The sequence below is a fragment of the Pseudopipra pipra genome, chromosome 23 (assembly GCF_036250125.1).
Source record: "Pseudopipra pipra isolate bDixPip1 chromosome 23, bDixPip1.hap1, whole genome shotgun sequence".
Classification (NCBI taxonomy): Eukaryota; Metazoa; Chordata; class Aves; order Passeriformes; family Pipridae; genus Pseudopipra; species Pseudopipra pipra.
In genome coordinates this window covers 3,875,179-3,903,163 of record NC_087571.1, presented here as the reverse complement: position 1 = coordinate 3,903,163, position 27,985 = coordinate 3,875,179, and the positions used below count along the sequence as shown (strand labels likewise).

At 46.6% G+C, this 27,985-nt stretch overlaps 1 protein-coding gene across 1 annotated transcript in view; it reads left to right on the top strand.

Moving 5' to 3' along the window:
* UBASH3B (ubiquitin associated and SH3 domain containing B) overlaps positions 1-26,891 on the top strand; it is a 64,274-nt gene extending 37,383 nt beyond the window's left edge. The window contains exons 2-14 of the mRNA XM_064634609.1: positions 6,127-6,180; positions 6,748-6,934; positions 7,386-7,584; positions 9,674-9,843; positions 11,723-11,931; positions 15,804-15,939; positions 16,355-16,475; positions 17,316-17,438; positions 19,490-19,582; positions 19,934-20,078; positions 20,531-20,637; positions 21,572-21,681; positions 22,555-26,891. Of these exons, the coding sequence (XP_064490679.1) occupies positions 6,127-6,180; positions 6,748-6,934; positions 7,386-7,584; positions 9,674-9,843; positions 11,723-11,931; positions 15,804-15,939; positions 16,355-16,475; positions 17,316-17,438; positions 19,490-19,582; positions 19,934-20,078; positions 20,531-20,637; positions 21,572-21,681; positions 22,555-22,692 (1,792 nt within the window). The 3' untranslated portion in view covers positions 22,693-26,891. The remainder of the gene's footprint in view (positions 1-6,126; positions 6,181-6,747; positions 6,935-7,385; positions 7,585-9,673; positions 9,844-11,722; positions 11,932-15,803; positions 15,940-16,354; positions 16,476-17,315; positions 17,439-19,489; positions 19,583-19,933; positions 20,079-20,530; positions 20,638-21,571; positions 21,682-22,554) is intronic.
* Positions 26,892-27,985: the final 1,094 nt, after the last annotated feature.

The following is a 27,985-nucleotide window of genomic DNA, read 5'->3' as shown; positions in this document are numbered from 1 at the left end:
CTGCAGGAATAAATCGTGGCCATTCTGCAGCATTCAGGGGGCTGAAGGGGACAAGATCAATGTGCTCCAGTTATATCCACCTTCCATTTGAATTTATTTGTTGGACTGTGTTGCTAATGGTCAGAATTCTCCAAACCCTTTAACAGCACCATTTATTCCCCATCTTCCCTTAACCCTGACCTCATTTTCCAGTGATTGCCCTGCATGACAGTTTTGGAGCTTTCTGAACCAGCCAGCTGAGGTGCTGCCAACTTTTATGGTTTTATTAGGGAATTGTGAGGCATGGTTCTCTTAAATTTCCAGCCTCAGGACTCCTGTTATTTTCAGACACTGCTGCTCTGTGTTTGGGCAATACATTTCTAGATCAGCACACAGGGAGAAAAGCTTAAGGAAGTGAAGTAGAAAGCCAGGCAACAAATGGAATCAACAGCAAAAAATTAAAAAGAAAACTGATATCATGTTTATAAGCAATAATAAGCAAAAGTAAAGGGTTTTGCATATGAAGGGGAAATTAAAAGGACAGAGGAATTTTGATGGGGTGTGATCAACCCAAATCAGCCCAAATACCTGCATCTTGTTCCTCCTCCATCCCACAGGGACGTGGAGTGACAACTGTGAGCTCAGGACTTGGCCATCTAAGCCCACGTCTCATAAAAGCTGGGCTGTTATTGTTTTAAGGAAAATAATATCCTGCTTCCTCTTTAAACTGTGTATCTCTTTAAAAAACGTTAAATGGCTGCTACATTCCTGCTTTTATCCCAAACACTTTTTACGAGCCTGTACTTCCCTCTCCCTCTGCTTTAACAGGCTGGCTGAGCACAGGATTAGGGGGATGACTTAGTGCACATGTGCTAAAGAAGGAGGGGGGGAAAGAAATCCGCCTTCAGAGTCTTACATAACTGTCAAAAACAAACATGGAAACCAGAGGCACACCCAGGCCCTCACTGTTTGCACTTAAAAACCATCATCATCATCATCATCATCATCCCGTGGCTGCAGTTTGCCAGCTGGGCTGTGCCCGAAAAAAAATGAATATTTAAATTATGGAGGCTAGGAAGACACAGCAGTGTGTGATTACATTTCCTATTTCTCTCTTTCCTGTTACCAGAGTTTGATATCCACTAGCTGGGAATAAACTTGGGAAGGAGGAGGAAGGGAACCCCTCCCCAGCACCTCCCACAACATTGACATGACCTCCAGGACACGGCCCAGTTTGAGATCTTGCACTCAGACACTTCCCCAGCCCCCTCTGAAAGTTCCTGTATTTCAGGCAAGACCTGGGTCTTTCCACAGCTCATAGGCCTGGCCTAAATTAGGGATGTGGTACAGAAAGGGCTGTTCCAAAGGGGATCTTGGGGTAGAGCTGCAATTAGAGGCACTCAGTGTAAAGATGAGAAGGGCTTTATGTCCATCATCAAGCATGAGAACAACAGAAGGAGAACCAGAGCTGGTGCTCTAAGGATCCAGCAAAGCTCAGTGAAGGGAGAAAAATTAATTATCCTGCCACACACTTGCATTAGAATTGTTTGTCTCACAAAAACACACAGGGTTTGGTTGGGGTTTTTTTTTTCCCCTGCAGAAAAGGAACATACCCAACCCCCTGCCCTAAACAGGAACTGGATCCCTGGTGATATCTTCCTGTGCTGTCCCTATTTATAGAAGGAAGGTCACCCAAATAAGAACAGAAATGGTATCACATGATTTTTTGGTGACCAAGTGAATCCTGCACATGGAGAATTCCGAGGGGCACAGCCCACACTGAAAACCCTTTGGGAAGGACACCTCACTGGGGCCATTTTTATGGGGAGGAAAACTATGGAATTCAGTCAGCTCTTTGGAATTCGGGTGTCTTTCCCCAGTCAGGTCATGAGATGGACAAAAATTTCACTGGCAGAACTTTTTTTCAACGTGCAATTGTTGACCGAAAGCCTAAAATAGCCACGTTTCTGTTCTTGCACTGATAGTGGCACAAACAATTGAGGAAAACTGCAAAAACTCAGGAGTCTGTAAAGGTCACTTAGATGGGCAGTTTGGAAACAATTTGGAAACAAACACACACAGAAAAATCTGGGAATTTTTACTGTTTATGAAGAATTTAGAACAGCTTCCCTGGAGGTATTGCTGGGTTTGAATTCAGGACCTCTCACACCATGGCTGAGCTTGACACAAAAGCTAAGGGAGGAGTTAAATATTGAGCTTCTGACCTGTACCTGGACTGACACATCTAGAAAATCCCTATTTTTTTCCCATTCCCTGGAGCCAACAAGCATTTTGCTGTCTATTCTTTTACCATAAACCAACAAAGACAGAAAAAGTCAAGCTTTAAATAGATCCATATACCTATTTAAGTACATATTTACGTAAATACATATTTTATACACACAAACAAGCAAAAATAAAAGGTGCCTATTTTATATTTGTAAGAAAAAAGCTCTGTGTGACAGCATCCTTCTTTCAAACTCCCTTGGCATAAATTATGATCTGTAATTCCTATCTTATCATGTCAGGCAGGCCTTTGAACAGAACCTAACGAGGAGAGCCAAGTATTCCATCATGTTTAATGCCATTTCCAAAAAAAAAATCAGTATTTACACAGCTAAATATTTTATGGGCCAGAGATTCAGGGCTACTGAAGATGATGAATTCATCCCTCCAAGGGGTTTTTGTTCCTGGGTAAGAAGTTTGTCTGGGCTTGAGAATGAAAGGGAAGATTTAGTCATTCCCTTTTTTTTTTTTTTCACAGGCTGCCTCCATCCTTCCATTGCTCATTCACAAATCCCCTGGTGCCTCTGCAGGCAGTTTGTAGGTGGGTCTGAGGTAGAGATGTTGGCATTTTCTGCTGCCTCTGAGAGCAGCAACTCACAGCAGAACAAGGTCCTCCTTAAAGACACAAAGCTCAGCTCTGCCCAGGGCAGAACTGGAGTCTCTGCTTGGCAAAGTAAAGGAAGAGCCAAAGGAAATCCCTGCTGGGGGCATCGACCCCCTGAAGTTTGCATACTTTTTTGGTGATAAAATATAATGCAGATACAGAAATATCTTAAAAATTAGTTCCCTCTCATCCCTTGCTCTTGCACTGTTTGCATTAACTTTTAATTCCCTGTTTGCATTAACTTTCCCACGCAGTATTTCATTGCCTCTGGCAGCCACACACACCTTCCTTTTTTAAACTGGGCTTGAATAAAGCTGAGCCCTTTTTAAAGTGCTGGACTAAAATCAGAAAGCTGAGCACTGAGCAGAGGGAGGGTTTCTGTGGGTGCTTCTGAGACTGAAGGATCTCTTTCTGGTTAATGCATCATTCCCCTTTACAGCCATTTCCTCTGAAGTACATGGGATTTGGCCATTATACTTTCTGTTTATTGATATATATATTTCCTAGCTGAATTGACATTCCCCTGTGCCTTTTTTTTTTTTTTTTATTTCCTACCCTGAAATTGCAGGAAGCCAAAACTCCTTCAAGGGTGAGGAGTTAAGCTGTGCAGCACACAGAGCTCTGTGCTCTCCCCTCCAGTGGGTTGGGGTTAACATGGGCACCACTCACACATTAACATGGAAACCAGGGCAGCAACACCAATTTGATGGAATGTTCTGTGCCAAGGGGTCAACTGTTTAGCTGGGATGTGCTCCCCAGCAATATTTTTATTATTAAATAAAACAATATAAATATTAAATATTAATATTTATATTAAGTTATTTTCTCCCTTTTTCTTTTTTTTTTCTGGTTCATCTGAGTCACAAACCCACTTTTTTTATCACTTGCTCCAATGCTACAGCCAACATTTGCTACCCAGCATGAGTAAATCTGAGCCCCCAGTCACCTAATTAAGTGACCTGATTTTCTCAGGAGCAGAATATGTCTCCCAGCTCCCACTGCACTCAGCAGTTGTGAAAACCAGGCCAGTTTTGTATAAGCTGTGACTAGTTTTGAGTATTCAACTTATAAAAAGTTAATCTCAGCCTGGGAGGTGGAAGATGAGCCCTCTCCAAGTTCTGGCTGCAGGGGAGGGATGGAGAGGCCATCAGTCACCATCACCATTCCCTGCTCTAAATTAAAAAATAAGGACAAAAAAGAGAAGAGCATCTTAGTTTCAGGTCCTGGGATAAAAATATACTTTGGTTTTTGCTTGCTTTCTGCAGCATTTCCTGCTCACACTGAAAATTAAATTGAAAAGGGAGTTTGTTGTCCCTGTGGATGAAAGAGGCAGCTTTGGAAATCAGGGATGAACAAACATCTGAGGGTCCAGCCTGATGTTCTGTGATGCCCTTTGTGGTCCCCAAGCACTGCAGGAGCTGCAGTTTATTCCAGCAGAGCTCCCACTGTGTGATTTGTTCCAAGGAAACATCAGTTCATTAAGGGAACAAGTCACAAGGGTGGGTGGCAGGACTGTCTGTCCTGCTGGATTTTGGATGGCTCCTCCAGAAATCCATGCTGGGGATCTGGGGAGAGGGAATCCCGAGGGAGAGCCTGCTTGGCAACAGCAGGGACTGCTCATTTCCAAACCAGAGCTTTACTGGGAGGGCAGCTGGAATTCCCTGCCCTGGGTTTGACACAGCCACGTTGCAGAGGGATGGTTTGGACGCTTCAAACACATTTCCCTGTGTTGCAAAGAGCAACCCAGGCAAGAGGGGAGGTGAGCTGAGCAAAGGCAACGCAACAGAAACGGGTGAGAAACCAGGGCAGGGAACATCCAGCCTCCCTGAGAGGTTCCCACCCTCTGCAAGTTGCTGGGAAGAGCTTTTTTGGGTTTTTTTTTTTTTGCTCTTTCCCTGAGCTACTTTTCAAAGCAAAGCAGTGGCTGCTTTGCATAGCCCAGCTGAGGCAGGGGCAGCAAGATGAACACCCCAACCTCCAGTGTTCACCACCCAAGATCTGTCCTTCAGAAGGCAGGTGCCCTCAAGGGAACCCTGGCAGATAAGGGCAGCAAAACCCTTGAGGAGGAAGTATTTTCATAATCACACATTTGCAACACAGGCCCCCCCCCCTTTTTTTTTTTTTTTTTTTACAGCAGCAGCCTTATCTTTCTGCCTTCCTCTTGCTCTCAAAACGAGCAAAAATATGTATATTCAAGGGGTGGGGAAGGCAAGGGCAGAGCTGAAACACAGCTGAGTCAACAGCACATGTCTAGGACTGGTGGGTGACATGGCATGAACATTCTGCATGGTTATCAGGGTGCTTTGGAGAGTTATTGCTGCAGACAGAAAGAGAGACAGAAGCACAGTCACACACCAACAAGTGCTGGAGGGTCCAAACTGCCCTGATCTCAGACCCACCTGGACTCTGCCCTTCTTCACTTAAGCAAGAAGCCTTAAAATCACCCATTCACGGGGAATTTTGCCCTTACCCAACTGAAAGCTTGTTTGCTACCCCACCACCCCAACGTTTCTATCCTTTTCTGCCTCCTCCACTCATCATTTTTCCCCTCAGCATTTCTGCCATGTGGATTCTGAGTTCCTCCCTGATCCCCAGCTGCATTTCAGTGCTGCTGTCGAGCATTTGGAAAGCACAATTCCACGTCCAGGAGTTAAACAGCACTGTGTTAAATCTGCCCTGCAACTGGAAAACTTGCAGAGCAGGAGACCTGGCTCTTCCCAGCTGGAGTGAAAAGAGATTTAGAGGTGTCTTGAAGGGGGGGAAAAAAAGCAGAAGAGCTCTGTCCGTGTAGCAAGGGCTGAAGGGAACTGTTCTAACCTTGAAAATCTCTGGTTTGTGCCCTCTCGTGGCAGTTGAATTTTTCTTGTCCTCAGTGCAACGTCTGCACTTTCAGACCCAAACCTTTGGGTTTTCATGGTGAAATGACCAGCAAAGAGGTCACTGAATGCCAATATCTGGTGTTTCACTGTCCATAAAACTGGGGAAGCAGGGAAAGCCCAGAGGTCCGTGTCTCATACTTTGCCCTGGCTGAAAGACTTTGCCCTTTAAACAGTTTGCAGCAATTTGGCAGGTGGCACAACCAAAAAAAAAAAAAAAAAAAGCCCCAGGGCTGAGAGAATCAGCCTGGAAAGGGTATCCCACAGGTTTCCAAACACACTGTTACAGCCCTTCCCACAGGGAAGGTCCAAGGAATGTCTGTGACAGGAGCCACATGACCCAGCAACACTAAAATGCTCTTTATTTTGCTCTCTCCTCAGACAAAAAGCACTGGCATCGACAGGGGGAAGAAGTGTTCAAGCAGCATGCGACTGGTTGGTATGAATAAATGTTAAAAAGTAAAAGAAAATTAGGGAATTTAAGATTTTAGCCATTAGAATGGGGAGTGTAAAACAGGGGCATTATCTGAGAAGCACCTGCAGAATTAGTGGAATGCCATTTAAGTGCTGTAAATAAGCAATCCAGCAACGAGCCTTGTCTGAGAGAGTTTGTGGTCTCGAGTAAAACCAGAAACAGATGAGAGAAAGAACCCCCCCACTATCTGCAGCTGATGAACAGAAAGCTGAGAGCTGCCTTTTCAAAGATGCTGAGCCATTTCCAGTGCTCTCCCCCCTGTGTTTTGCACTCTGAAAAGGCAGGAAGGCAGAAGCAGTGACCCAGGTTAGATCTTCAGAGTGTCAGCCTGAAACCAAACCCTGATTTTCTGTGTTGCTGAGTGGAGATGGGCTGTGGGAGGGAGACAGTGCAGCCCTGCCTGACCTGCCAGAGGGGATTCTTCCCATGGAAGGACAATGAACAAGAGCGAGGACGAGGGAAAGCTGGTTTTGCTGGGAGAAAATATGCCATTATCTGACAGTCTAACGGTTGTTTCTCCCTCCCAGGCTCTTCTCCCACGTGGGTGACCCGTTCCTGGACGACCCCCTGCCCCGGGAGTACGTCCTGTACCTGCGCCCCACGGGCCCCCTGGCTCAGAAGCTCTCTGACTTCTGGCAGCAGTCGAAGCAGATCTGTGGGAAGAACAAAGCTCACAACATTTTCCCACATATCACCCTGTGCCAGTTCTTCATGGTAAAGCCCAGCTCCCTCTCTGCCTTTGTGCATGAATTCCTGGGCAGCCCTGGCCAGGCTCAGGATGGAGCTCTGCACGCTTCCCTCGCTCCCTGCACCAGGGTTTGGGGAGCTGGGGGGGGGTTTGCTGATGCCTGGGCTTGTTGAGGAGGTAATTGGGTTTTAAGCTGTTGTTTTCAGCCAAGAGCAGCAGCAGAGGACCAAATTCTCATCATCCCAAGTGATGGTTAACACGAGAATGGATGAGGGGGGAGGTTGGGAAGGTCACTTGGGGATAGCTGATCCCACTTTGAGGACGAGGGAGGGGCAGGGGATTTCTAAACTGGGATTTTTCTGTGCCCCCCCCCCCGTGCTTTTTCTCACTGTGTTATAGCCAAGGTAGGCCATTCACACCCACCCACCCACTCCTTTCCTTCCCCTGCCTGACAAGTGCCTGTCCTTGCCTCGGCAGTGTGAGGACAGCAAGGTGGATGCTCTCACAGAAGCCCTGCAGGCCACCGTGATGCGCTGGAAATGCAAATTCCCCGCCCCCCTGCCCCTGGAGCTCTACACATCCTCCAACTTCATCGGGCTTTTCGTCAAGGAGGAGAGTGCTGAGGTGCTCAAGAAGTTTGCTGCAGACTTTGCTGCGGAGGCGGCTTCGAAAGCAGGTGAGTGGCTGTGCTGGAGCTGCAAAGAGCTCCAGCATTTGGGGCTTTTTCACTTTGGATGCCACGAAGGAACAAAGCTCATAAAGGCAGTGGGTGATTTTTAAGTGAAAACTGAAAGCCTGGAGAGGAACACCCCAGCAGGTGCTTTGGGTTTCAGTGTTTTCAGCTCAAAGATCACCTCAATCTCGAGTGTTATCTCCTGAAAGGGAAGTTGACATTTGGTGGTTCCTCAACCTTTCTCTCTGTCTGCTGAGTGTTTCCTGCTCCTCTCCCTGCCTCAAGCCACCACCACAGAACTTCCCTTGACCATTTCAAGGCCGTGCTTGTTTTGTCACTGCATTTCTGAGGTGTGAAGAGGACTCTGCCAAGACCCCTGGCAACCCAGGGGAGAACCTTTTCAAACCTCTGACTCTGTTGTCTGCTCCTCTGCTGCTTGTGGAGGGGGAAGTACCCAGAGCACCCCGTGCTCCCACTGCTGAATAGGCTCTTTGGGTGTCCTCCAGTGACCCCCAAACTCAGAACATCATGGGAGCACTGGAACAGCTCCCTGACTAATCCTCCCACCCTCCATCACTGGAGGGCTCAGCCTGGACTAGTCACAGCACAACTGGTTTAGCCTTTCACTGTCACAGGCTTAATCTGGAGCTTAAATGCATCAAGATAGAGCAAATTCTGCATCCCTGGGGTGTTTCCCTGCTAGACAGGCATCTCATAACCATCCAGAACAGCTACAAGTCTCTGCCCCTGGTTCAGAGGAGAGATCCAGATGTGCTGTGGGTTCACCACACCTCTGAAATTCTTTGCTTTCACTCAACAATGACCTAGAATTTTCCTTCCCTTTGGAAGAGGGAAGGAATGTTATCCTTAAAAATGCACATTTTTAGGCAGTGACAGGCACAGAGACATTGGGCAGGTCCAAGGACGCTGCAGCCACGTGAGAGAGGGACAAATGTTCCCCTCCAGAGTGTTCTCCAGACACACCCTCCAAACCAGCACAGTCATAGGGGCAATTCTTACCCCAAAAAAAACCACTGACCCAGAAGAAGGAAGCACCTACAGCTTCCTACAAACTTCTGCCCCTGTGACTGCTCCAATTCAGACCGAACTGGTTCTTTTTGGGGAAGGCAGTTGCTGCATTGCAGCCCCCACAGCTTGGGCAGGTTATCACATTAAAGCCTCTGGGGCTTTTTCAAAACATTTTTTTTTTTTTGATCAGCAAAGAAAAGTAAGAAAAAAAGATGGATGAGCTTGCAAAGCTACCCCTGGCTGGCACTTGGAGCCAAGTCTCTGAATAGCTGCAATTTTGACTGAATAATCAGTCAAATTTAATAGCAATTTTTGGTTGAATAAGCAAGAATAAATTACATGCAAACAATGTATCCTATGATTTCCACATCTACTGGAAGAGTCCCAATATTCCATACACCTTCACCTTTCTGCTTCCTGGAATCTTTTCCTAATGCAGGTTTTTGGTTTTTTTTTTTCTGCAGGATCATTTTGAGTCATTATTATATCAGTGTCTGTTTCCACAATCTGGGAATACCTCACACCCTCAGTGGCTAAACTGGTAATCCAACTAATGCCCAAGGGAAAACATTTAATCACCTTGCATGAACCTGTAAATTCCATGGATTTGTGATTGCTGGTGTAGCAGAGAGAACAAAGGAGGGAGAGGAAAAACTGTGCTTCTTAACTTGCTTATTTTGGAGAGATCCTCAGCTGCTCATGAAAGCCTACCAGTTACCTGGAAAAGTGTCTTTTTTTGGCAGTGAATGGCAATAACTGTTATCACACCACCCAGAAACAAGTTGTTTGGCAGTTGGGCAGGGAAGCCTCGTCTCCCACCCTGGGGTGACTCAGGGCTGAACCAGACCACAAACCTCTAATAATTTGGTCCAAGGTGCAATGCAGAGAACTCACATTTGACTTCCTCAGAGCCTGTTCAAACTGCCCTGCAGTTTGTTCCTCCTGACTGTCTCTCAAAGCCCCTCATCTCCCAGCTGCTGGCAGAGGTGACATTTGCCCTCCCAGCACGTCTCACCTCCCATCTCACAGCCAGGGGTTGCTCACCCACGTCTTCTCCTTGCAGATGTTCACGTGGAGCCCCACAAGAAGCAGCTCCACGTGACACTGGCCTATCACTTCCAGAGCAGCCACCTGCCCACGCTGGAGAAGCTGGCCCAGAACATTGATGTCAAGCTGGGCTGTGACTGGGTGGCCGCGATCTTCTCCCGAGACATTCGCTTCGTCAACCACGAGGTAAAGTTTGGAGCTTGTCTCAGAAAAAAAACCACCCCAAACTAACCAGTCATCTTAACAAACAGTCCTTACTGCCTTTCTTTTTTCTTTTTACTCCTGCTGTCCAGACTTGCTGTTTCACCCCCCTCATCCCTTGCTTCTTGCAGCAACAGTGTCCTGCTGGAGTAATTAATTCTAATAATGACTCTCCTCTGAGCTCAACATAAACTGGTCTGATCTCTCCAGAACCAGACCAGTATTTTAACCTGACCAGTATCCAGTTCTGCTGTACAGTCTTGACTTTATTATTAACCACAGCACTCAGTTCCATCATGTAAGAAACATTTACCCTCATATATTTCAATTACTCATGTGGATTCTGTAACTGCAGTATTTAAGTCCCTTATGATAGTTTCCTTAATAATGTTGTTTTCCACGTAACACACAGAAAAACAGTATTAATTCCGTTTCACAGATTGGGATCTTGGGCATTGAGAAACCAAACATGAGATTCATCTGACCTCACTGTAAATACCAGAGTTAGACCCGTAGTCTGAGGCTCAGTGCAGAGAAACAGGCACCTCCAGAACAGGAGACATCTGACCCATCTGAGATGCCTATCTCAGGATGAATCAGTGTCTGGAGGAGGGAACTTCCAGAGGGTGCTTGCTCAGCTCGGGTGTTTAACTCAGCTCCTAAGGTTGGGGTGATCAACCCCACCGAGGTGCATTGCCCAGAACCAGACACACAAAACCTGTGGCAGACTGGGGAAAAAGCAATTTTTCACACAAATGCCAAGGCTCCTGGAGAGCTGACATCTCTCTGAGCCAGCCCAGGCTGTGTGACAGCCTCCTTCCCTATCCAGAGCATCCTTGTGACCTTCAGAAGCTTCACACCGTCACCACTCCTGCTGCTGGCAAAGGCAGTTGCTGCTGAAACCCAGCTCCAGCTTTGCATATCTCACTTCAGGCAGCCACCTGAGAAAGTCTGGGCCATGTGGCATCAGGTGACAGTGACTTGTTTCCACCTTCCTTTGAAGATGCCACACAAAGTCTAGAAGGACTGGTGAGGGCTGACACCACCAGGAGAGCAGAGCTGCTCAGCACATGAGGGGTTTCCTTCTTTTCTGCAACCATCCAGAAGTTATTCGTGGCCAGGAGACAAGAATACATCTGTTCCCCTTTTAAACTGGGGACTCTTGTAGCCATTCCCAAGGAAATTTAATGGTAGACATTTAATACATGTGGATTCCTCATGCTCAAGTGAAGATCACAGAACTACACTCACTCATCTTTCTCCCACCTTTTAACTTAATCCTGCTCGTGTCAGGAAATACAAAGAAAACAATGTGGCCACAATTTCTCATCACCTGTGTTTTTTCCTGTGCATTCCCATGAACAGCTTTGAGAGCAGGAGGTCACAGATTCAAACCTGTTGCCCTCCCAACAGTGTCTCTGCCCTGAATTCAAAAGCAACAGCAACAAGAACTGCCTTTTCAGATCAAACATGTGTAGGTAAATCAAAAATGGTGACTGACCACTAGGGCTGTCTAAATTCCAGGTCCCAACAAGAACTCAGTTCCATTTTAGACAGGTCTAAGCACACAGTCATGATTTTGCTCAATTTAAAAAATCATCCCCCCCCTTCCCCTCCTGGTTGTCAAAGATGCCACTGGAATCAAAGAGGGAAGAAGGAGCAAATACCTAGAAAAGCCTTCCAACAGCAAAGAGGGGGAAGCAGCAGGAATTCCCTGAAGGGAAGCTTTCCTGGATAGAGCACAAGGAGAGCTGTTCACACCTTGCTGAGGTTAAAGGGGTGGGGCTGCTCCTGCCCCACTCTGCCAGAGGTTCCCTTCCCTTAACAACCCTCTCATTCGTTTGTGCTTCTGTTTCTCCCCCAGACTCTGCAGGTGATCTACCCCTACACCCCCCAGAACGACGATGAACTGGAGCTGGTCCCGGGGGATTTCATCTTCATGTCCCCAGTGGAACAAACCAGCACAAGTGAGGGCTGGATTTACGGCATTTCCCTGGCAACCGGCTGCTCGGGGCTGCTGCCCGAGAACTACATCACCAAGGCGGACGAATGCGGCACCTGGGTGTTCCATGGGTAGGTAAAAACCTGCTCAGTCCACTCCCCAGGGCTGGGAAAAGGGGCTCAGCAGCTGGGATTTCACCTGGGTAGGTGAGCAGTCTCCCAGGGCTGCTGAGAATCATAGAATTATAGAATCACAGAATCAGCTGGGTTGGAAGGGACCTCCCAGATCATCAAGTCCAACCCTTGATCCAACCCCGCCGTGGTTCCCAGCCCATGGCACTGATGCCATATCCAGTCTCTTCTTAAAAACCTCCAGGGATGGAGAATCCACCCCTTCCCTGGGCAGCCCATTCCAATGGCTGAGCACCCTCTCTGGAAAGAAATTCTTCCTAATATCCAACCTAACCCTCCCCTGGCACAGCTGAAGACCCAGCCCTCTTGTCTTGCTGATGGTTGCCTGGGAAAAGAGACCAACCCCCCCTGGCTCCCCCCTCCTGTCAGGGAGTTGTAGAGAGTGAGGAGGTCTCCCCTGAGCTCCTCTTCTCCAGGCTGAGCCCCCCCAGCTCCCTCAGCCTCTCCTCACAGCACTTGTGCTCCAGTCCCTTCCCCAGCCTTGTTGCTCTTCTCTGCACCTGCTCCAGGACCTCAATATCCTTCCTGAACTGAGGGGCCCAGAACTGGACACAGCACTCCAGGGGTGGCCTCACCAGCACTGAGTCCAGGGGCAGAATCACTTCCTCAGTGCTGCTGAGCAGGTCCCTGGGGGAAAGGAACTGGCACACCAAGCCCCATCTCCTGAGCCAAGAAGAGCAGATGCTGCCCCTGGGCATGGGGTTAGAGGACAGTGTGACTTTTTTAGCTGAGATGTTCCAGCAGCTATTTATCACTCACAGGATCACTGCTGGAGCAGATGGCTGCTGCAGACACTGCTGGGGAGACATCTCTGTGGTGGGACCAGGATTAGGAAGGTTTAAATCTGAGCATTAATTTGGGAAGAGACATCTTCTGTGGAAAAGGGCTTGGGATCAACAACATTTCTTAAGATACTTAAGCAAGATTTTTCAGAAGGCTTCAGTGAGAAGGCAGCCCTCACCTTTTGAATGAGATTATGCCTTATGCCTCTTGATTTTGGTGGGAATTAGCTAAACAGTGACAAAAAAAGTAGTGCTTGAGGAGTGGGTTGATATCTAAGCAGCCAAATGCCTTTGACAAACCTGGAGCACAGGGAATAGTTTGTATGTAAGGAGAGGGGAGAGGCACATCCTGCCTGCTGCCCCTCTGCCTGCACTGTCTGTGTGAAGGCAGGACTCAATCCAGACCCTCCAATCTGCAATCCAGCAAGACCACCCTTCCTTCTCCTAAGAAAAAATACTCTCAGGTCCACTCACACTGCACATTCTGCTCTAGTGGAGCCTGCCTTTTATTCTTACAGTGCCTGCAAGAGTTTTGATGCCCAGGGAGTAGCATGAGCAAGAATTACTGTTGCAGCAGCAGCAACTAAAAGGGAAGCCAAATGTTCTCTAACTCCAGCACCTCTGCCTCCAGGCAAGCAAAGAAAGGAAATGCCCCTTCCCTTGTTACCACTGAAGGCTATAAATCAGGAATTGGAGCATGAAATGTGGAGCATTTACCAAAACCATTGTGACACACCCAGAAACGGTCTCGTTTTACACAGGGGCTTCCCACAGGGAATATCAGGTAATGGAATGTCATGTGGTCAAAGCCATACAGCAAACTAAGGACAGCCTACCACGGCACTCATGGTAGGGTGGTTCCCTGCACTGCTTTTTCATTCCCAGCAAAGCCAGAAATAGTCACCTCCTCTGCCCCAGACTGGACAGGAGTGCTGTGGATGTTCCACCACAGGCTATTTCAGCTCTTCGTGAGATGCCAAAGCCATTCCCTGCCCCTTTAATAACCCTGAGAAATCAGACTTGGCACAAGTGCCAGGGGAGGGAAAACAGCCCTAATTTTTCCAGCTATATTTGGACCCGAGGAGGTTTTTTCCCCACCCTTTCTTCCTCCTGTTCTGCAACAAGGGCTGGTTCATTTTCCACAGCGATCCCTCTCCTCTGGATAATGATGAGGGATGTGGCAGAGGGGTCTTTTCCCACCCAGAGCTGAGGACCAGCTGTGGCAGAGACCCTTTCTCCATCCTCTGCTTGAACCATCCCCACTCTCCAAGGGGCCTTTTCCTCCAGGGTCACAGAGATACCCCTGAGAGAGCAGTGAGGACGAGGCAGCATCCAGAACACAGTGGATGTTGTTCTCTGCCTTCAGCCTCTCTTTGCCTCTTTTTTCCCCTTTGGGAAAAGCTTCCAAACAATGACCTGTGCTTAGAGGATGACTAAGCTGAAATAGCTTCAGTGGTTTCTGTTTTCCAGCAGCATGAAAGAGGTAGAAGACAAGCTGGTGGCTCTTCTCCAGACGCAGCAACATAGGGTGCCTTTGCCTCATCATCATTCCCATCTATAAATAGGTGCCTTGGAATAAGGGCTTAGAGAGAAAGAAAGTCTCAGAAATTGTGTGGCAGCTCCTGGGGGCAAAGGGAAGAGGGGTAACCAAAAAATCCTTAGTGTTCTCCAGGCAGTGTCCTTAAAAAACTGTCACATGGGCAAAGCAGGAAAGGGCTGAGACAGGATGAGGGGCTGGAAGCTGGAAGAAGATTCACTTTGTGCAGCAGTAGAGATGGGTCTGGCTAAGAAATTGAGATTCTTCTCATATTGAGATACCAAGTTTTGGGGTCAGGGAGGATGGATCTGTGTTGAACCTTTGCCTGAGAGGAAAAGTTCCCTGGAGCAGGGCCAGCCCTTGTTGGGAAAACTCACCATGAATAAAGCAAACACAGTTAAAATAAACTAGAAGGTCGGGTCTGAAGTGAGGGCAGGAGGCTGGAGAAACTATCAGGACCAACAAGGTGGCTTTTTTTCTCCTTTGAACTGGTGCAAATGGTGTGACCTCACAAATCAGCTCTTAACAAAAACGCAGGTGACCTATTTTTGTTCCTCTGGCAGAGGCACTCAGTGTTATTTCAACAGCTGTGGAGCCCCTCTGAGATTTTATCCTAACTAAATGCCATCAGGAAGCAAGTGCTGACATATTTAAGGCACTGAAAAGTGCAATCACTAGCAACTATTTCTGTCAAAGCAAATGACCACGTACATTATCTGATAATGGGGATTTTTTTTAATGACTAAGCAAAGGTAACCCACCCCATGTGCTGAGTCAGCAGAGAGGCACTGCAGCTTCTGTAATTGCCTGTCAGGGTTTAGTCCCAAGGGTTTTGGTCAAAGTCCTTGCATGTCTGGGCTTTATTCAGAGGCACCATCATTAGATAAACCCCTTGAGGCAGAGTGGGACCTATTCCATCCATTTGGCTGCACTTAACTGGGAGTACTGGTGAGAATAAATTCCCATGGAGGTGAGAAACAGAATAATCAGCACTGAAAAATGTAGACACAACCACCCAAGCTGATAGTGCCAGGTCCCTACCAGGGGGTAGGAGCTGTTTTGTGCCCAGGGGGAGAGGCAGGGCTGAGCCCCAGCAACAGCTTGTGCTGCAAAGGTGAGGGAAAGCTCCCTGCAGGCTTTAGTCCCCAAATTTTGGTCCACAAGACCACAGTCAGTGACATGCAGCTGATCCCCAGATGATGGTAGGGAGCATCCTGTGGTGGTGAGGAAGGTTGTGGCACTTCCATGAGAATATTCAGAGCCTCACAGACCAAAGTTTGGGAACTGTTGTTCCCTAAACTGTTTCCAAGGAAACAGCCTGTTGAGGTGGAATTTGTCTCTTCACGTGTGTAGATCACAAATAATAATAAAACACAAATAATAATAATACAATAACATTACAACAGGAATTCTCCTCAGCTCCTGAAAACTGCAGAAATGCCTGGGCACAAAAAGCATTCCCAAAGCCAACAACACCTTTCTGGTTTTGGCAGGTCCTACTCAATCCTGAATACTACATCCTCCCCATCCCTTCAAGGCTTCACTGATGGAGCTCTGGAGAGAAGACAGCAGGAAGACCAAGGACCTGGGGATGCAGGACCACTCACCATCATCTGCCAGAACGTGCAGGTGGGGACCCCCACACCCCTAAATCCACACAGCCTTAGGGACAAGCTGCCAGCCACTGGCTTTTCCCCAAAAACTTATCCCCTGGTCTCTTTTCCCCACAGTTACAAGGTAAAGTTCTCTGCAAGCTTCTGAATGACACAATTAACCACAGACATTGAAGACACTGCTGTCCCCAAACTGGCTCTTAAGAGAGGGTGGCAGGGCCCCATCCTCTGCTCCCTCCAGCACTTTTATACCACCATAAATTTACCAATATTATAAAATTCATAAAGAGTTCCAGAAATGCATAAAAATCATAAATACAGAAGGCTTTCCTGTAGTGGGTAAAGCAAGAAGTGCCTGGTCTTGACTCCCAGAGCTCAGCCAACCCTTTGCACTCTGATGAAGGTCAAACCCCCTGTGATTTCCCTTCCAGCCCCTGAGGATCACCAGCCAGCCAGGGCCTCAGAAACGCTGCCTGTTTGTCTGCAGGCACGGGGAAAGGATGGATGTGGTTTTTGGGAAGTACTGGTTGTCCCAGTGTTTCGATGCCAAAGGTGAGTCTGCTCTGGGGTCTCCCAGAGGGAGGAAGGAGAGGGGCAAATCCTACATAGAAGCTGTGATTTCCTAACACAAATTGATGCTTTCTGTGGTGGCAGGGCTGCAGTCAGAAGCAGAAACACAAGCCAGGGAGGAAATGTTTGTTTGCTAATATTTGGGAAGCTGTTGCAGGAGTGATTATGCTGTAGTTACGTGGCCAAAGAACAAATGTAGTCATGATGTTAGTAATCAGTGTTCAGTGAAAACACTTACTGCCATCAGGAATTTATTTTGCACAGCTGGCTTGCAGTGCTAAGTGAAAATAACCCCACTGAAAGTACAGTTCAGGGTGGCTTTTGGTGTTTTCAACCCAGTAATATGCTGGAGTTTCAGAGTATAGCTAACAAACTTTAACTCCAGGCTCTGTTGGTGTTAGAACTGATCAGAAATTTGTCCCAAAAGTCTTTTTTATATTTAAAACATAAGCAATATCTTGCAGCCAAGGGATGATTTCACAACTGCCTTCTTTCTAACTTCTGGCAGAAGAGCTCTGACATTTCGACCTCCTGGAAGAGTGTGACCTTCGGGGTTTCTTTTGTTGTGGGACAGAAATTGTTTTCCCATGGAGTAAACTGTCCTAAAGATAACTTTTATAAAAGCATCAGCAGCGTCCTTTGCTGCTTTTGAACCACTTCAGTTTGGGAGGTTCCTGGTGGTTTTTGCATGGGGAAAACTGCTCAAGAGCCAGGGCTGGGCAGTGCCCGCAGGATGTGGGTGGTGGAAGAGGGCAGAAGAAGGTGTGATGCTTCTGTGTGTCTCTGAAGGAACTAATTCCAGCTTGGAACCTTTCCCTCCAGGAAGGTACATGCGCAGCAACCTGAACATGCCTCACAATTTACCTCAGAGGAGTGGTGGGTTCAGGGATTACGAGAAGGACGCTCCCATCACCGTGCTGGGCTGCACGCAGGCGAGGCTGGTTGGTAAGTCCTCCTCAGAAAAGGGGTCTGAGCTGAAGGAGGGGAGGTTTGGATTGGATATTAGGAAGGAATTCTTCCCTGTGAGGGTGGAGAGTGGGCTGGAGAGGGGTTAGAGGGATGTAGAAACACAAGGACGAGGTGGAAATTTTGGGGTGCGACTCTTCTGCCTCGAGGTCCTTCCAGTTTAAGCACAAGAGGGTCAAGTGGACCTGTTGGATCCTGAGGATGCTCTGAGGGCTGGAGCTGCTCTGCTGTGGGGACAGGCTGGGAGAGCTGGGGGTGACAGAAGGCTCCAGGGACACCTGAGACCCCCTTCCAGTGCCTAAAGGGGCTCCAGGAGAGCTGGAGAGGGACTGGGGACAAGGGATGGAGGGACAGGACACAGGGAATGGCTTCCCACTGCCAGAGGGCAGGGTTAGATGGGATATTGGGAAGGAATCTTCCCTGCAAGGATGGTGAGGGACTGGGATGGAATTCCCAGAGAAGCTGTGGCTGCCCCATCCCTGGAAGTGTCCAAAGCCAGGTTGGACAGGGCTTGGAGCAACCTGGGCTAGTGGAAGGTGTCCCTGCCCATGGCAGGGGGTGGCACTGGATGAGCTTTGAGCTCCCTTCCAACCCAAACCATTCCAGGATCCTGTGGAGATCTTACCCAGGAAGCTTTGCTGTCTTCCTCCCACACACTCAGCCAAGAGAAAGATAAAGTGCAAGGCAATAAAAAATGAATTGGGTGCCCTGAACAAATGGGATTTTGACGTTTCCAGGAGCTTTACAAAGTCCCTTCACCTTCCCCAGCAATTTTTCCCTCTTTCAAAGGAAACCTTTTCTCCTTCAGCTGCTGCAGCTGAGGAAAAAGGCAAGGCAGGAAATCTGGGGCATGGGATGAAATGGGAGCCATCAGCAGGGTGGGTGCCTTTGGAATACACTGTTATTACCAGCAGGGTGACAGTCACCTTATGCAAAATATGCTCCTGCCTTGACTTTCACAATCTTCCTTTGCCTCCCCAATATTCTTTTGTCAAGCTGCCTGGCTTTATGTCATCAAAACCATAAATTATCAAGTCAAAATTATTTCCAGTGTTCTCCCACGCCCCCCCATCCTTGTCCCTGAATTCTGAGCCTCTCTGTGCACAGACAGAAAACCATTTGGTGGCCAAAGAGTGCTGTGATTAGAGGAGCCCAGCCCCACAAAGACACGAGCCTCAGCACTCAGCATTTCCTCAGACTCAGATCCTTCAGATCCTTCCCCTTGGTCACAGCCAAAGTAGGGCAGCTAAAATTACACTTGCTTCTTTAAACAGAAATAAATCCCCGTGCAGCAGCAGGATGCTGGGGCTCCACATGGCACCAGGGTTTGCAATATGCCCATGACAGCAGGGCAGTCTGAGCACACTTTGCTGGTGGCACTGGAGAGGGCTGAGGACAAAACTGCAGCTGCAAGTGTGACCTTGTGGTGCTGGAGCCAGAATTCCTCTGATGACTGAAGCCAAAGAGCAGCTTCCCTGTGAGGGAGGGGTGGTAGATCCCTCCTAAATTACCCTTCTCCTCCTAAATTACCCCACTTCTCTCAAGAGATTTACAGACCTTGCCATGGAGACAGGGTTAGTGACCCCTTCTTCCTCCCACTCCTTTGTCCTGCCTCTTCAAACAGAGCAAAAAATGTAATTCTTGCTTCCTACAAGCCTGTGCACATCCCTGTTCTCCTTTGGTTCCCTGAGGCATTGCAAGAATATTAATAACCCTGAGAGTGGAGCTGATTCTTATCTAATTTTCAGTGATCTCCCACCTGTGTAATGAAATGGTAATTTATACTAGAGTTGAGCCAATTGAATTAAGTTGGGTTTGAGTTTCGTTGAATCGCTCTGATTTACAGCTTATAAAAGAAATCAAATCAAATCCAAGCCCTCCCCAATTTTTCTGAGCACACTGGTTGCTTTTTGGCTGGACCCAAGGGAGGCAGGACCTGAGCAGCTCCTTGCTGGGTGGCTGCAGGTTGTTGTTGATGTTGCAGTGCCACTTGTCTGATTTTACTCACAGGAGGTAAAACTTCCTTGCAGGTGAAGCCTTGCTAGAAACTAATACCATTGTAGACTACATCTACAGCTCCCCATCCCTGAGGTGTGTGCAGACAGCACACAACATCCTGAAAGGTGAGACCACACAACATTCCTCTCACTGTCCGGGTAAAACACTGATCTGGGAGACCCAGGGGAAGGGGAATTCAGGGTGAGGATTATCTCCATGGGAATATATTTTATATTAGCACAAAAGAACCCTTCTTTAATTGCCATTTAATTTTAATGTAGCTGCCAGCCAGAGGTTTACCTTCCCTGGCATATCCTACCTTATATATTAAATATTTCATCTTCCATACCCACCATTAATCAACTGATTAAAACAATTCACAAACAATCAAACTGAACTGTTAAAGCTGCCAAGTCTTGCTGCCTCCCTCCCCAGCTGCTTCCATTGATCCCTGGCCTCTTCTCCCCCTTTTCCAGGTATGCAACAGGAGAACAACCTGAAAATCCGGATAGAGCCAGGCTTGTTTGAGTGGACCAAGTGGGTCTCTGGGAACACACTACCTGCCTGGATCCCCCCTGTGGATTTAGCTGCAGCTACTCTAAGCGTTGATACAACCTACAGGTAGCAGAAAAGGGGAGGGGAAAGGGTGGTTTTCAAGTTTAGGCAGTGCCTGGAAGAGCTGCTGAGGCTCCCAAAATAAACTCAGAGCAGGTTCCAGGCTGCTGGGCTGAACATGATGTGAAAATGGCTCATTATAAACCAAATTTTTTCCACACACCTGCCTAAAGAAACAGAAAGGAGCATCTCTACTGCAGGAGGAACACAAGCACACCCAGCTGCCTTCACTAAGTGATCCCCATCAGAGGAAACAATTATCATTTCCCCCAATTATCTCAAAGCATTCTTTTTAAATTCATTCCTGAAGTTTAAAAATCATCACAGCGGTCCTGGCACAAGTTCTGGGGACTGAGGGAAAGAGGAGGGTTAAAGAACAGATACCTTGAGATGAACCATAACCTGCACTTAGAACTTTATTGCTTCTTCCAGTTTACTGTGTGTTTTTCTGCTCACAGACCTCATATTCCTGTCAGCAAGCTGGTGGTTTCTGAATCTTATGACACCTACATAAGCAGAAGCTACCAAGTAACAAAGGAAATCATCAGTGAATGTAAAGGCAAAGGTAAGTGCTGCAGAGGGGCTGAAAAAACAAGCCAGGCTGGCTGGGATGTGAATGCCAATATTCCTGACCAGCCTTTCCCTCTTAAGGGGGGGGAATTCCCATACATGGATCTCTCATCCCTCTCCCAGAGACACTGGAAACTCCTGCAAGTGTCAGAGCTACGAGTTGAAATGCATTCACCTTATGAGAAAGGTCCATAAACTTAAATAACAAGGTATTTTAGGGATTGCTGCCCAACCCAAGGGAATAAATGAGCTATTTTTGCACTCTGCTGTCTGTTCCCAGCATCAGATGGGGCATCATCCCTCCTCTAGCTGAGCTCCTACTCTGAAATATATCTCCCAGAAAGACCTTAAAACGTTTCTCCAAGCACAATATTGAGATTTAAAAAAAGAAACAGACCTCTAGCTGTTATTTTTCATTCACAACATAGAAATGGGATGTTTCTAAGTCGTGGTGTTTTTCCTCATTTCATTTCACTGATCTGTCTCTAAGCTTTTGCTTTAATAGTTTGCACACAAAACTTCAATAGCACAGTGGGGCATTGGTTGTAAAGGAGCTTGGAAATGGAAATGTGAAATTACCACAGTGGAAAAGCAGCAAGAGAAATTAAAGTGTTTGTTGGAATAGGAATTGATGTTTGTGTAGGCAAAAAGCACCTGCTTCCCAAGACAGATGGAATCTCACTGCAATTCTTGTTTTCTTCAGAAAGCATCAAAAACTAAGTAGCACTGAGTTAACCATCATCCTTAAAATTGAGAAATGCTTTAAATATGTTAATAAATCACGTTTTTCCTCCCTAATACACAGCTTGATGTGTTGTTACGTGATGAGTTGAAACTGGTTTTTTTTAATGGTCTGCTTGATCTTGTGCACCAGTGCCTGAATTTGGCTTCATCTCCCTCTTTAACCTGTTTTTCTCCCTTTATTTCAGGAAATAACATCCTGATAGTGGCCCATGCATCCTCCCTGGAGGCCTGTACCTGCCAGCTCCAAGGGCTGTCCCCACAGAACTCCAAGGACTTCGTGCAGATGGTCCGAAAGGTAATTCCCACCAAGGGGCAAAGCTCTGGCTTTGCAGGGAGGAAAAGCAGTTTGAAATCTGCTCTGCCAGGCAGAGACACTTGGTTCTGCCCGAGTTTCACTCCTTTCAGCAGTCAGGGGAGTGCAGAAGGTTGATTTAAGAGGCTGATGGTCTGAGAGCATCCCTGCTGTCACTGTGGGATCAGGTGCCCAGCTCCACATGGGCTGGCAGTGACTCTGCCCTGGTTTTTTGGGGACCAGGGGCTGTGCAGAGACTCCCACAGTGCCCAGAACCCCCTCACCACAGTGGCCAGGGCACTTCTGACCTGCACTCCCCCTTCTCATCTCGCTCACTGCCATAGGAAAGGACTGAAAACTATAATGAGTTTTTTTATCACCTTCACTCCTTTCCTCCAGCCCTGCCCAGGGAGAGGGCACTGCCCACTGCCAGGCCCCACTGGGGTATTCTGAGCTGATCTGCAGGATCCATAGTTCCCTGCAGAGCTGTGCTGGCCTTCAGGGTTTGGGAACCATGTCAGCCAACACCTTTGGTGTGAACTGGCCTGTATTTATACCAAGATACAAGGCTATAATCTGTCTTTCCCAGAGTTCTGCACATACAAAGGTGCACAGTCAATCACAGCTGATTCCTGGCCTGTATTTAAACCAAGATACAAGGCTATAATCTGTCTTTCCCAGAGTTTTGCACACACAAAGATGCACAGTGTCTGTCACACCTGAGTCCTACAATCCCCTTCTGAAAAAGGGCTTTGGGGAGAGAGAAAGAGAGAAGGTGGTGCAATGATTAAGCAGCACAGCAGGACTTCACCCCTGAAGGCAGCTCAGCTCAATCCCTGCTTATTGTTACCTCTCTTTCCATCTCTCTTCCCACAGATTCCATACCTGGGGTTTTGCTCCTGTGAAGAACTGGGAGACACGGGTGTTTGGCAGCTCACAGACCCCCCCATCCTCCCTCTCACACATGGACCAACTGGAGGCTTTAACTGGAGAGAAACCTTACTGCAGGAATAGGCAAAGCCACCCCAGCCAGGAAAAGCCAACCCATGGCCTTTGGAAGTGTTGGAGAATGTCTCTTCTCTCTTGTGTTCTATTGACAGTGGAAAAACAGTCATCCCATGCCCAGGGGGTCACCCAAGCAGCTGTCCTGGTGTATCTCACACAGCCACAGTCACACAAAGAGTCTCATCTACGACTAAAATACAAAAAGGGACTGATTTCAGGGGGAAAAAATATATTAAAATACAGGTTTGAAGGTCTTGCACAGCACAGAGTCTGTGCTGAGTCACGTTCCCACCTCAGAGGGAGCCCTGGTGACACTTTCACTGCCATCTGCACCCCGTTAGGAACACCCAGCACTGTGGCAGTGGAGCAGTCAGGAGGCTGGGGATGGGTTTTTTTCCACTACTATTTTTGCAGAGCATTAGCAGGCTCCTCCAGCCCCACGTGTGAGCAGGGGCTACACTCACAGCCCCCAAATTCTCAGCACCTTTTCATCACCACCAGCTGCAAAGGAGGGTCCAGCAGCAGGTTGTTCCTCTCCTGTGTCTGAGCACTGTGGTGGGTGTTGTGCTGGATGCAGAGGTTGAGGGATGTTGACCTGCACCACAGGACAATCCCAAATTTCCCATCAGTTACAGGTGAAGTTTGAGCACCAAAAGTTGTTATGAACAAAGACTGGGAGCAGTTTCTTTTAAGGGGAGATAAAATAAACCTATTTCAACCAAACCTGGAGGATTTAGAAAGTTCAGGGTTGGTGAATTTGATTATTGAAATCCATCCCTGTGCACAGACACAGCCTAAAGCACTTGTGCCATTTAAATTCCCTTCAGAAAAGGGGTTTTCCCTTTTATACTGAGATTTAGTGCTGGTCATTCACACAGGGGTGGCTTTCTGTCCCCTGGGAGCTATTTTTTTTTTTTTTTTGCCAGCCCTGGTGAGATTCTGCAGTAAGCAGCTTTCTCCAGGAGGGAATGATGAAACTCAAAAAGATGCTGGAATTCAGTGCTTTGCTTCCTTATCCTTAATTCCCAAGTGCCATCTGTCATAAAGACAAAGCAGCTGAAAGAAAAAAAAACCCAGTACACTTAAATTTAGGAGCAACATGCTTTGGCCTATTAAGATGCTATTTATCCAGTGGGGGAAGGGTTAGGATTTTGGGAGAAGGGGAAGAGGAGAGTTTCCATCTTTAACTAAAATCTTTGGAGTCACAAGAGGAATCCTCCTGGTGCAAGGGCCTGCAGGATGCCAGTGCCAGGAGAATGCAAAATACACCACAGTGGGTAGTTTAGAGAATAAAGTGGCATCAGAGCGGGGGGGGTTGGATTAGAATTATCTAAGTCATCAGCCTTGGATGAAAATGTTGCTGCAGACACTTGTATGGATCTCATCACTGTCAGAAGGTACTTAAAAATGTGTTCAAGTGGGATGATAGAGATTTAGGCTATTTAGGCAAAGCCCTTTCTTGGTTTGAGCCATAAATCTGAGTATTCCCAGAAATAGAATCATCCCAGAATGGTTTGGGTTGGAAGGGACCTTAAAGCTCATCTCATTCCACCCCCCTGCCATGGGCAGGGACACCTTCCACTGGACCAACATCCAGCCTGGCCTTGGACACTCCCAGGGATGGGGCATCAACAATTTCACTGGGCAACAAAGAGTGAAAACAAGGTAACAATCAAAAAAATAGCATCAAAGGCACATTCAGATGTACCAGGGAGACATTCCAGCATCCTTCTGTCCTGCTTTTCCTCTGCAGAAAGTGTCAGAGCCCTCATTGGAAATGTGTGAATGGGTCAACACAGGTCCAGTTTGATGTAGGTTTAATATTCCTAGATCAGAGTTGCCTTTGTGTTGATTTATTTTAAGCCATCCAGCCTTCAACAGGACTGGTCCCACCTCCACCAGGACACATCCAAGCTGCCCTTCCAGCAGCCAGAACAAAGCAGGAGTCACAAACTGCAATTCCCTTTTCCTAAATGAGGCAAAACCGGGATGCACCTGACTCAGATGTCACCAGACTCAGACAAGCTCAGCTTGTCTCTGGGTTTAATTGAGCTTGACCACCAGATTCTGTACCTATTTCCAGCCAGCACAGAGCTCATCCTGTGCAAAATCCTGTCCACTGTCACCACCCACAGGAATATTCTGGGATTTGGACCTTTCTGCCTGTGTAACACACCCTGGGCCACTTGTAAGTGCATTATTATCCCAGGGATGTAACTGCAAAGTCAGGGAGATAATTCATGGGCTGACAGAGCAAACTGCTCCTGGGCAGGTTTATCACTGTCAGGTTTAATTTTTAATTGTAATTTAAAGTGGTTTGGGCTGTGCAAAGACATCCTGAAGAGCATTTCTGGCTTGTTTTCCTCCACGCTTAAAAACTAAGTAGTTGACAATCACACCAAAAGAAATTTGGTTCCTGATGTGGAATCCTCCAGATTGCTTTTTGTTTCATGCTGGGGGCCAGCCAGATGTAATTTGGGCAATAAATAGTAGTATATTATAATATCTATTGCCTGTACAAAGCAGTGGAGGCAATAAAATCATTATATTATAGTATTTATTGCCTGTAAAAAGCAGTGGAGGCTGCTCAGGCCCTGCTGCAGTTAAGTGACATTAGAAGAAGTGGTTTTTTTTTTAAGCAGAAGCATGAAACAGAGAGGGAACAAAACCTGAGTGCACAGTTTGAATAGTGTACAAGCTGCTCTTTGCAATAGTGATATAGAAGAATGTTCTGTTGGAGAAGGTAGTGGTAAAATACTCTCTTCTTAAAAAAAAAAAAAGTATATTTTTTGATGTTTGGGAAAGTATTTTGACAACTGTAGTCTTGTCTCGAACTAGGTGTCAAGAAAGAAAGAAAAAATCTTATTTTCTTCTAGCATTTTGATTTCTCTTTGGGGTTTTGTGTTGTCTCATGTTGATAAGGTTTATTTAGGGGGGGGGAAAGAATAAAAATGTGTTCCTTTAAAATTTTTAATTGAGAAATTAAGGGTACAAAACAATTGCTGCTTCACTTTCACTCCATTGCTGCTCATTAATGTGTGTTTAAGTCACTCCAGTGTTTTGTCCTAAATTTAGACTTGATCTATGTCAAGTCTTTCCCTTGCCTTCACTTTGAGCTGCATCAGATCCCAACAGTCTCATCAGGTTGGAGGAGGCAAATAGTTCCCAGATTTTTCCCTAATTAAGGAATAAAACTGCCAAGAATAAATTGTTAATTCAGTATTTTCGTTAATTGCAGCTCATGGGTTGGGTTAGAAAAATAAAAGAGTCAAATTGACACTGTAAACTGAAATCACAGAGCTTTGCTTTTTTTATGCAAAATGAGGATCCAGACCATAATAACTTAAAAAAACACAGTTAATTCCCTTTTCTCTCAGATTGAACAGTTTCAGGAAGAAGTTAGCTGAGAGCAGGAGCCTCCTTCTCCCCTCTGATATTACATTTTAGTGTCAATGTTACCGTGAGAGGGATAATTTTTATCACCAAAGAACGAGTTTGGTTTGTGGTTTGCTTTGTTTCTTAAAAAATAAGAGCCTGAGCACAGAAGAAATTATTTTTAAGTTAAAAATACACATGAGATGGTGGGGGCAGACATGCTTGAAATGGTGAATCAATGAAGAAAATAAATGCAATTAAGCAGTTGGTGTGATTGGCTGCAAACACCCTAAATTGCTACTTGCTGCTCACCACTTCCTCAAATACTTGTTCCCTGGGGAATATTCATGACCTGCACGTGCTTCCTGACAGAAAACACACAGCCAGTTCCTTTATTATGTCCCATTCAAACGTATTTTCTCAAGTTTCACTCAGTGACATCCCTTCAAACTCGATGTTATCAACTTTCCTGGTGTTTCATTTTCGACCTGTTGTAGCATTCTGTTTATTATGTTGTTGTTTTTTTTTAGTGTGAGCAGATTGTATTTATTTGAGGGGGAAAAAAAATGTTTGCTGTTTAAAAAAAAAACAATAATTGTATTGCCAAAAATAGCTGTAATTACCTGTGACATCTGTATTTTTTTATTTTGGGGGCGGGAAGGGGGGGTTGGTTGGTTGTTTTTAATCTCAGTTTCGAGTGCTAACAACTGTTAAAACAACCACTGCAGTTTAATTCGCTTCTGACATTAAATGGATTTCTCGAAAGTCAGACAAAAAAGAAAAAAAGTCTCATAGGTGATTTAATAAAGATGCCAAACACCCTTCCTATTCCAGTTTTCCTCTGGAGTGTGTTGGAATTTGAGCCACGTTTTCGTTCCCTGCGCTGATGGTGAAGTTCATCCGTTTGACAGCAGATGGCACAAAACCCTCTCGAGTGTGGTTTTCCCTGGGGTCTCATCTCCTTGTTGCCTTTTCCCTCCCCAGACTTATTTCATGTGTGGAATGGAAGCACAGCTTCTAAACCCAAAGCGCTGTTAACTTAAATTTGGATTTTTTTTTTAATCCAGCAATAGTTTTATCAGCCAGAGAGGCTCTTCCCTTTCAAACCAACTCCATGAATTCATGACCTGCAGCTCTGTACCCCAGTAAAATTGATTATATTATGATTAACATAGAAACCATAACTTTCATAAATCAGATGTACACTAATAGAAGGATGCAATTCCCTGCACCTGAAAGTTTAATGGAAACAGTTTCTAATAAATTAGAAGCCAAACCAGTAATGCATTTATAATTAACCATTTTGTCCACTTCCCTCAAGCCCACATCCTGCAAGTGCACACAGCTTTTAAGCCATAATTCTGACCTTATTAAAGTCAGTTTATTTGGACAGTAATAGCCATTTACACTAAATTTTGGGCAGTGGCAAAGAAAGCCCAGAAGAGGATGTGCCAAAGCCTTTTGGAAGTCACCACACGTGGCTACACCATGAAACACATGGATAAATCTTGGGATAAATCACAGACCAAGGGGACACAGAAGGTTTTCTGTGTCTCAGATCACTCCTGAAATAATCAGACCTGCAAGGGGACATGAGGAACCCAAATTGTGCCACCAGTCCTGTGGGACCTGCTCACTGCCCCCATCCCTGCCCAGCAAACCTTTCACAACCACCTCACCCCAGCTCTGCCCTCCCTGGAGAGCCACAAACCACACACAGCAAAATTACCTTTCTCTCATTATTTCACCCCAACAAAAAGAGCCAAACAAACCCCCTGGGGCAAGAGCTGAGTGACACAAGGATGTTTTTTTTCCCCAGGGATTTAAACCACACAGCCAGATTTTCAAGCCACCTTGCTCTGCCTTCCCATTTTGGGAATGAAATCCTGGACATGGCACAGCTGGAGCATCACAGGGTCATGGTTCT